We start from the raw sequence: 10,680 nt of genomic DNA on the forward strand, positions 1-10,680 counted from the left end.
TCATACGTGAACAGGGGAAACTAAAGAAGTGCAAAATCTCGTCAACTGTAGCCAGAAGATCCAGGGTGGAGAGTGGTCTTTTAAAACTGATGTTCAGTTTCTCGAAGGGTTGTGTAGGTTCGACAAGATTTGCATCATATGGTCGAAAAGGTCAAGGTTTCTCCTCGCAATGGATGCAGTAGTTTGCACAAACTCCATTAGTCGAAAAGTTCCGAGTACTCAAGAATGCATGTGTCACGACCTTCTGATGACACGTTAGTGCTTCAAGACACTCTTGTGAAGTAAAGTAACAAGCCTACCGTTGGTCGTTTCACTGGCTCTTCCTGGTCATAGAGGTGTTGCGAGTTTCCCACGTCGGTCACTCTTAATTTGTTCTGTATCTTACTGTCGCACTAAAACGCGACTGAGCTCTGATCCGGGACGATTGTGCAGTGGATCCGATATGTGTATTGTCCCTTTTTTCGGAAGGCTTCGTGTAACCTACGCGTTTTTCCTTAGCTGACTAATGTCTTTCTCTGAGATACGAAGTTCAGTGTGACAATGCTGTGGATCTTAGTTCTGTTTATGGGGTATAAACCATGGGCTAAGGTCACTTTGTTTCCAACTGCTACAGTTCCGGTCACAGGAAAATGAGTGAGCAGGGGACATATAGATGAGTTTTGGAGAATGCAGCTTAGCTTTGTTCGTATTGATGCGGTTAAGTTAATTGAAACGACGGGAAACTGCGCAACTACTCATAGAGGACTGCAGAGCGCCACCGACAATGTAATCGATCTATGTCTGCCATTGTTTCAGAAGTCGCATCCAGGAAGCGACAGTTATCGAGCCCACCTTGTTTACTGGTTGATGTTTTCACACTTCGTCGCCATGTCACAGACTGTCCACCTCTTGGTCGCCTCTGGATTGGGCAAATAGACTGACACACTGACGACACGCTGATATCATGAGTGTGGGAGGTCGGTAGGAGCTTTCTTGACATTCCCGACTCTAGAAGTACTCTCGTCTCAACCGGGTCCACCAGAGCTTATACAACTGTCCATATAAGTAAATTTACCTACCAGGTCAATTGATTGATCTTCTGGTCTTCGACAACCGTGTCTCGAATCCATAGCTCGAATGGGCTCATGCATGTAGCTCGGGTGATCCACAACTAAGCAGTTAGAAGGTGGTTGTTTGATTGTGCAACGAGGACTTCATTTAAGGAATGGCTCAACGCTAAAATCTACATTGGCTAAGCCATATGTTGTGCATGCTGAATCATCGTTTGCCGAATATAGTGCTGTCTTCCCTACCCAGTTTGAATTGGCGCAAATAGAAAGATGGTCAGTCTGTCGGAGGAGTGCGAAAAAGGTTACGAAAAGTCTGGATGATGCCGTGCAGCTCTCCCTTCAGGATGGGATCCGCTCGAGATAACTCAGTTGTCATAGCGGGAACTTATTGACCAGTCCGTGGTTCGTTCGAACCCAGTCCCTACTCCTGTCTGCCGTGCAGCTCTCCCTTCAGGATGGGATCCGCTCGAGATAACTCAGTTGTCATAGCGGGAACTTATTGACCAGAAGATCCGTGGTTCGAACCCAGTCCCTACTCCTGTCTAGGCTTGGGCAGATTGGCAGTATTCCAGCCTTCTTGCTCTATTCGGATAGCGTGGCAGCTAGCTGAACGGATCTCCCGTATGGTTTATTGCAGATGTTGCACGTATTGGCTCCTAATAGATGTCAACAGAGCTGTCACTTTCCAGATTACAACCCAGTCCCTACTCCTGTCTAGGCTTGGGCAGATTGGCAGTATTCCAGCCTTCTTGCTCTATTCGGATAGCGTGGCAGCTAGCTGAACGGATCTCCCGTATGGTTTATTGCAGATGTTGCACGTATTGGCTCCTAATAGATGTCAACAGAGCTGTCACTTTCCATCCAGATTACCTGAATGAGTGTCTAGAAGTGTGGGCACCTCAAAATGATTATTGTAGGCCAGCGCTAAGTCCATTCCAAATCATCTTTCATTCCTTTCTTCGCAGAAGGGCTTTAAAATAAATTATGTTTGTACAGGAGTGAAACATCAATGTCGAATGCTGATGTTATGCTGCCGGGGATTATGATTATGACTACGAGTTTGAGTTTCGCGTTTGATCCTACTGAGTCGTGTAACAGCATTTTATACTTTACAGGTGTGAATCATCGAGGTTATTCAAGATGACTTCCCTCTGAAGGATCTCTTCAAGGAGAGCAAGATCGTCTGATTGTAGTACTCGTGAACAAGTATTCAGGAAGCCTTTGGATCCAAGGACATTTCAGAGGCAAGCATGGAAGTTCCAAGCGGCACGTCAGTAACAAATTCGAAGTTGCTTTAAACCATCAGACCTCGTGAAATCGGTAGAAAATCTGCTGTATACTCGTACGCACCCATAGGAGCATACATACAATGCCGTCATAAGGGATATAAATTTGGGACTGACGCCTTCGATGGTCAGGCACCGCCATCGACTGAGTCAATGGAAAGTCTCAGACCAAGGTAAACGGCCAAAGTGGGCTGTGCGAAGACGCATGACATTCTTTCGCCACTTTTGGGGTTTGGGATGACGGTCGAGACGCTTCATTCTACTAGTATTCTGTTTTCATCCCAAATATTCCGTAGAAGGACTGAGACGATTCACCATGGTCGCATCATTCTGTGTGACAAATGCAAGGTTCAGACGGTGCAAGTCGGGTGCCTTGTCACGTTCGAACTGGTCTGATCTCGATGTTCAGTTCAAGTTTGTTGAGTAGTTCCAGATATTGTGTCTGAGACTAGCTAAATTGTTCTTTGAAGCGCTCAGCCTGTCGCTCAAGAGGGCAGTTTTATTGGTGAATTGCTGTCCCATCCATTTCGCATGTTGTTTCGCTGACCCTTCTTTTGGCCAGTTGATCCAATCAGCTTAAGAAGGACACGCCTGTTTACTACAGCGAAATCCCTCTCCGTTTTCTGTGCTTCGCAATCCACAAGCGTCGTTCAAGTTCTTGATTATCCGTTGTTTAAGGAGTCAGCGTGCGCCACCGTGGTCTCTAGTTCCTGGTGTGGCATTAGGATCTGATCTAGACTATATCTAGTGTTCTTTTCCTCGATTGGAATGGCTTGGACGGACAGCTCCTAAATTTGAGAGCAAAGCATCCTCAATTCGCTTCCACCCATCCTCCAACTAATCTTTCCCATTAGCATGGTTTCGCATTTTCATTAGCTTTCCAGCCAAATTAGCTCGTTATTTCTGAGGTACTGAAACTCCTCGATATTGGTGAACGGAATTACCCAGCTTCGGCACGCACAACGCTGACGGAAATCGAAGTGATGACCGAGCCTGTGCACTGACATGATTGAAGTCAACTTGCGCACTCCAGTTGGAACGGTGATGTTTACTTAAGACGCTCCATCGATAACTGATATTCAGCACATGACTGACTTGGTGGTTTCCAAGTAATCCGATGTAAGCGTTTGTGATGAAATTTCGTACTGACCAGGAACAGACAATGTTCAGCGCAACTGAGGAACTTGCCCCCTATTTTCCGTACGCTGAGCATGAACTCCAAATCTACCACCTAACCGTGCTTCTGGGCTTATTCGTTCAATTCGGGCGTTCATATCACCTGCCAGGATTACTATGCCTCTTCTTGCTGACCAACGTAGTCTCGACAGAACTCGGTTATACCCGCCGTCGGATTCAGAATTGCAATCTGTCGGGGCGTATGCCGATACGATAGACCGTCTACCGCATCGATGTGCACTGATGTTACTTGAATCAGACAAAGACAACTGGATCCAGGCCAGTAAAGCGCTCTCAGGTTTGGGGTTGAGTGCAACTCCCACACCGTAGGTACCATGGATCATTGCGTCAGGATTACCAAATACCCAGTGTAAAACATCTGAGTTTGTCATAAGTAGCTTGAGGTGTACGACCGAAGTGGGTCGGGTTTCGGAGACAACATACGTCGATAGAGAGGGAAGGCAAGGTTTCAGCAGGGAATGTCTGTTGCCCAATCGAGTATGAACTTGAGGACTGCAAATGGATTGAATCCCTAGTAAGGAATTGCTTTGGTTTATTTCTCTGGGCGATGGTTTTTGCACAGAACAGCGATTAGGGGATTGCCAGATGGGATGATCGCTGTGGGTCATTCGATGGTCGAGGAGGAATTGTGTGTGAGAGCCGGCGGGTGGAGAGCTTCAAAGGCCAGTACTCTATTTTGGGCCTTTGACCTTTAATTCTGACCCACAAGGTAGTGGGGAGATGTGTGGTTTTTTTCGGGGACCTTTCCCTCTGATCCAAAAGTCTGACTAGGAGGCAGCAGTTGCTAGGGGACTTTTCTTATACCCGATGACTCATTCGTCTGGTCCACGTGGCTTCAGGGGGCTGTTTTTGTCCGATGGCACAGGAAGTAAGGCGTATGCGTCTGACTCCTAATACGGACGCCTATTCGAGCAGAGGAACTGAGACGTCTTCAGGTGTTTGACAACCGTTGTCTCAGAACCATAGCTCGTGTGGGTTGGTGTCGGCGAATCCGTAATGAGACAGTTAGAAAGCGCGTTTTTGGTTGTGTAACGGGTACTTCCATTGAAGAATGTGTCCAACACCAGAAGCTGCGTTGGTTGGGACATGTGTTACGTATGCCGAACCATCGTTTGCCGAAGACAGTACTGTTTTCCATGCCCAATTCAGAGTGGCGTAAACAGAGAGGTGGCCAACCCTTGACTTGTGAGAGGAGTATGAAGGAGATCACGAAACGCTTGGGTGCTGTCGGTGCTAGTCGCCTTCCAGGATGGGGACCGCGTGATCCTCACTGTGGCTGGTTGGAGACACTACAAGATATGGCTGCCAACCGATGTCAGTGGCGTTCTTGTTGTCAGTTTCTGTCCAGATTGCCTGAGTGAATGTCTGGAGGTGTAGGCACCTCGGAATGATTGTGTTAAGCTAGCACTAAGCCCCTCCCCCATCCACCTTTATTCTTTTCTTTACAATAAGGCTTTCAAATAAGTCATGGCTGTACGGCAGTGAAGCATCGGTGTTGAGCACTGATGTCATGCTGTCGTTGATGATGATGATGATGATGACTATCCCGATAGCTCTCGAACAGTTCGGTCAACTTTTGGCTATCAGTAGAATCACCCTCACTCATGAAGAACACTCCGGCTTCCCATTGTGAGCAAAACAACTTGTGGGCATGTTCTAATACCACCTGAAAACACCCTTTGTAGATTTCCGCCGGACTACTGTCTTCGCCCTGGGGCCTCTTGTTTTGTAGTAACCTGATTGTTTTGGTTAATTCATCTTGGCTATCCCGTCACGGTTGACGGTGTATTCGGCGTGGAGGCTATGGTTTCTATGGTAAATAGCTGGTGGCTGGATTGGTAATGGAGCTGAAGTTTTCAGTACATCCCGTCATATTTTTCTCGTAGTCCGTGTTTAGCCTCTCGTTGGAGTACGGAAGATTATTCTTCTGTCCTTGCCGTTGATTGAAAGTGCGACAGATCAACCGAAAAAAGTGCTAATATTTACAGATCGGTCAGCCTGATGGCGTAAACTACAGCGATTGGAAAGGTTGGCCGTATGAGCGTGGACGTTCTGTGAGAGAGGTGAATAGTCTTCCTGGAGGTCGTCTTTGTGACGTCGCAATGCAGATGTTTTAGGTGTATCTAGGTCTCCTCGACGGAGACAGATTGAACTCACGTTTGGCAAATTAGCCTTAATCTAACTGGTGATCGCATTTGGAAGTTGAAGACACCTTTTGGGGCCTGTACAGGGCAGTAAGGTGGCGCGCGAACCTAGTACATATAATGGTATAATATTATTTCCATTCATTTTCGGCTCCTACTCCGCGTTAGATGCTACAGTCTTCAACAAACGACGCTCGTCTGGCTGCCACCAGGATGTAGTCCGTTTGGGACACCGTGCGATTGTCACTGGAATACCCGGTAGAGTCGATGCTTTCTCAGATGCTGGAGGTGTGTGTTCGATACCATGAGTCGATCGACAGTTGATCAGTCAGTATTGTCCTCAGGCGGACTTTCCGACGATGTGACGGGCGATGTCGGTTGAAGCCCCAGTTTCATCTGAAGACCACATAAAATCCCGTAGCCGAAGTATGGAGTTTATCCAGTATTGCTTGCATTTGTGTATGATCCAGTCCTAGAGCATCTACGTAATCAGCGTCTCCAGGCAGACGCAATGAGGCCATGAAACCTCTCAGGTGTTTAAGGCTGGTAAGACGTGGTTCGTGGTCTTGTCCCTCACAAGATTAAAATGAATGGTGAAAAGAAACAGTTATACCCGCATTTGTTACATACAAGTTCAGATTAAACCCCTCGCAAACTTTTCTTTGGCTTCGACGGTTACCTTGTAACGTCTCCATAGTAGTCGCTATTTCAGTCGGAATTATTGCTCGTTATATACTGCCGGAGTTTCCTACGTCCATTGAAGTCAAAAAAGTATTTATACGAAGAAATTAGACCATTTCTGGTGGTTCGGGGAGGTCTGTTAGTTTTCGGTTGAGGTTTCGTCCTGTCAGCTAGGCCAGTCAGCGCTCAAAAGCTGAGAAGCACTGTACAGTTGTTTCATCCTTATTGGGAATCATCAGTGCCTGTCTCACGAAACTCGGTCGTACTGGCGACCTTTCGATCAGTGGTTTACCACTTAATCGTTCGACGACAAGCAGTTGAATAGCAGCGGTCCTATATCCTGTCTTTGTGGGAGCTAATCATACTGTTGCTCGGTCGCTCGTGATCGAAGGTGTTCAACCACTGCCTGGAAGGTCACGAAACTCGCTTTTGTCAGCAACACATCGATTACACGCGTTTCAGTCGTTTCTGCTGAAAGTTGGTCGGAACAGAACGGTCGAAATGGCTATTTCCCCGCCTGAACTATCGTTCTGTTAGGCTCTGATCAAATCTTCTATCTTGATTTGCTTGATAACTGACATTTAGTTGATTTTTCCAGTCAAGTTGTGAAAGCCTTAAACATTCCGTCCTTTGCGTCCACTTAAACAATGGTAGCTTGATGAAACACGTATACTGTACTGCCAAGTGATCGCATTCTCAAGTGGAAGTGGTTAAATGTCATCGATGTTCTTATATGCAAACCGTTTTACTTTTTCCAACATAGTACCCCTTTTCACAAAAATCCCTGTCACGAGCGAGCCCAATGGTGGAAGTTGGGGCAATTTCTCTTCCTTCACCTGATGGGTGACAGATGGTCTCCTTTTGAGAAGGCCGTTGCCGAAAGAGGTTGAGTGGGAGCTACGGCCTCCCGCTCTTGATATCTGCGCAAACCCAATTTTGCATGTGGCTTATCGGGTTTTTGATGTGCGAATCTCATCAGCACCTGAAATAACTAATTTAACTGCTTGACAGTCCCACAACATGTTCGTCTCTTGGTTTCACTCCATCATTCTTTACCACACGTTGCTAACTATGTTCAGCTAAATCTGGCCTAACCATGATTGTACCAGCGAATTTTACAGTAATAAGCCTCAAAAAGCGTTTCAGAATGATGATCTGGAAAAGTGCTTAGACGAGAAGATTATGAACTCTCGCATTTTTACAGTCAACACCAACGTCTGCATACGGCTGGTTGTGCGCTGGATGAGCTGACATGAGACATCTGCGGAAACAGTAGGAGTCAACCCAAAACCCATCATCTTATTGGTTTGTAAATGGTGGATATCGAATGCTGATATAGCAGCATACGTATACGTGTGAGTTTTATGGGGGAGCAAACAGACGAGCGAAGTGCGCACGGAACAAACAGCTTTAGAGTGAACTAAGGTTGTTGGTATGTAGTATACATGATTTGCACATTTTTTGCTAAAATGGCTGCTGCCGCATAGTTCAGTCAACTCGACAAGCCGTTTATCACCCGTAACCATGTGATTCCGTAGCCTATAGTTTAACAGGCTGCACAGTACCGCGGGTCTTCACATTTGTGAACAAATTTTCGTCAATTATGGCCCAACCTTTAAGACCCAGACTCCATATACATGGTCGGATGTATGTGCGTTGAATAACCTGGATTTGAAACTGGTTTGTCGTCAGAGGTCCACCACAGCACTCACGGTGGTTGCACAGTTGCCCTACGTCAGGATCCAATAATGACAGCTGATATATATCCGTGATTGACCAGTTGACAATTCTTTTATTCACCATTTTTCTACTCCATTTCAGATACCGTTGCGTTGGAAATTTACATCGTAACTTTTGCTACGAGTATCAATTAGGCAAGTCACTTTCGCACCATGGCAATTTCTGCTGCTCGCGGTAAACTGATTGCCGTCATCGGTGATGAGGATACGTGCACTGGATTTCTGCTTGGTGGAATAGGGGAGCTCGATAAGAACCGGCGTCCAAACTTTTTCGCGGTGGATAAAGATACATCTTTGAGTGCTATTGAAGAAGCGTTTAAATCATTCGTTGATCGTGATGATGTGGCCATCATTCTTATTGTGCAGACTATTGCTGAAATGATACGACATCTAATCGACGCACATACATCTGCTCTGCCAGCCGTTCTGGAAATCCCAAGCAAAGATAATCCATATGACGCTTCAAAGGACACCATTCTGAAGCGTGCTAAAGGTCTTTTCAGTGCGGAAGACTTCCGTTAAACTACACTTTGTCAACCCCTGAAGCATAATATGGTTTATTTTTTTGGCTACTTCCTCTGTTGTTCCACAAATATACGGGTTTCTCATTTTCCATCCGTCTTCTATCAATTGGATTTCACCGTTCGTTGCGATAGGCACCGTTGCAACTACTTCCTTATAGATGAACTCCGGCGGACCGGCGCAAGCAACGCTCGATGGATCTGCCGCGGAATTTGTTCCTAGCGAAGAACTGCAGCAGCAGATCAACAAACGTGCTGCTTTCCTCCAGGTCTCAAAAATGATCGAACCAGTCTTCCTAGAAAAAGGGAAGAACTTTCATTCTCAGCTGTCACAGGTATGTCTTTTAGGCTTGTACTGCAGTGTGTTTGTAACGGTTACGAGACAAGAGTTCATTAGGTTACTCAGTTTTGTGTTTCGCTCCATAATTCATCTGCCCGCTATGTGTGAATGGTGTTTGTCGTCTGTTAATCGAAAGGTTTGGTCCGTCGTGGGATGCCTGTCTAAGTAAACCGTTTGGATTCCCGCTTTTGGCCTAATGCACACATGGTACTAATGACTTGAAACTCGATAAACTCACCAACGAAGTTCTAACTGGCTGTTGATTCGGCCTTAATTGCGCACTTCCTATGTATCCTTTTCCTTGCCTGCGGGTTTACTGATCACAAGTGGCCCCGCTGCTGCCAGCTTTCCTCAAACGTGGTCGACGGTAATTTTCTACCATCACGTCAGACTTTCTATCTCGATAGCTTGTTTTTTTCGGCCGTCTGCCTTCTGTACGTCCTGACAGCATCAAAGGAACCACACAACCATGAACGATTATATATGACTTTGGTTATGAATACTGGTCTACTGATACTCTTGGTGATACGCTCCAAAAGTGGTTGGTAGATCGTGTTGGGAGTGGCTTAGTTGTTTGAAATTGGTTAGCTGTCCTCCATAAACAGTCAGGTGCTAAACAGAAACACCATAGAGCAGAGATGTAATAAAGAGTAACGATATTGCTTGGTTGGAACAAGGTTTCGGTGGACAGCGGCTGCATCTGTCCCAGTTATAGTGATAGCTCATTTGCGCAAAAGATAACACAGAAAGGTGAATGATTGTTAGCGATGTTTCACTGCGCTTGTCTACTGAACGACCCCTGAAAGATCCGACTTCTTCCCAAACCACTGACAGACGACTTGCCTAGTTCAAAATTGAGGGTCTTTGGAACTGAGAGGCAAATTAAGACAAATTCTTGAACAGTGCCACTCCTTCAAACGTCCCACGTTGGGCGTTTTTCCTGATCTGAAAGTTGCTTTCGATTCAATTGATCGTCAGTGTCTGGCGATCAAAGGCATCCCTTGCAAGTTTATAACCCTTATGAGGGCTCAGTATGCGAACTTTTGGACGCGTACGAGCAAACGGCGAGCTTTCTCCTGAGTTCATGTCCAGTAGTGTCAGACAAAGCTACCCTCTCCAACCTTTTCAATTCAACTTCGTTATTGATAGACTGCTTGAAACTTCTCTAATAACAATAATAACCGTTCATCCGTAACACTTTCGGTGCCTAGTTGCCATGCCACTCGAAAGAAGCACGAGGGCTGTGATGATAACAGGTTGCCCAAGCATAGACGGGAGAAGTCGAGATGCAGAGGTTGGGTTCGAACCACGAACCTTCTGATCAGTAAATTCGCGCTGTAACCACTGAGCCATCTCGCCACCTTCAGAAACCTCTCCGGTCGTCCTCTCATAGACAATGAGTATGCGAACCATTTGCTCTCTTTAGTTTAGATCCTCAAAAATACAAACCATTTTAAATAACCTAAATGCCGTGCTGTCTGTTTTGCATGCGCTTCACACCTGCAAAGTGTAAAGTGCTGCTACAAGATTGAATGGGGCCAAACCCAAACCTCATGCTTGCAGACGAGCCAATCGACGTGGTAGGTAAATTTATTTGCATGGGTAGTTTTATAAAATCCGGTGGATCGAATCGAGAATGCCAGGCCAGCTTATGCCACCCCCAACACCTGCGTGAGTTTGTTTGTCAGGGGCAGACGGTGTGATCCATACTGCTTTCTGGATT

The 10,680-nt window shown here is 46.1% G+C and overlaps 2 protein-coding genes across 2 annotated transcripts in view; one reads left to right on the plus strand and one right to left on the minus strand.

The window, feature by feature from the left end:
* Positions 1–8,062: 8,062 nt before the first annotated feature.
* T265_07218 (hypothetical protein) overlaps positions 8,063–10,680 on the plus strand; it is a gene marked incomplete at both ends in the record, with an annotated part of 9,481 nt that continues 6,863 nt past the window's right edge. The window contains one exon of the mRNA XM_009172674.1: positions 8,063–8,952. Within this exon, the coding sequence (XP_009170938.1) occupies positions 8,779–8,952 (174 nt within the window). The remainder of the gene's footprint in view (positions 8,953–10,680) is intronic.
* T265_07217 (hypothetical protein) lies at positions 8,237–8,449 on the minus strand (the record flags this gene model as incomplete). Its single annotated transcript, XM_009172673.1, has 1 exon — positions 8,237–8,449. One exon carries the CDS (start codon positions 8,447–8,449, stop codon positions 8,237–8,239), a length of 213 nt encoding a protein of 70 aa, XP_009170937.1.

This window comes from Opisthorchis viverrini, assembly GCF_000715545.1.
Source record: "Opisthorchis viverrini unplaced genomic scaffold opera_v5_162, whole genome shotgun sequence".
NCBI lineage: Eukaryota > Metazoa > Platyhelminthes > Trematoda > Opisthorchiida > Opisthorchiidae > Opisthorchis > Opisthorchis viverrini.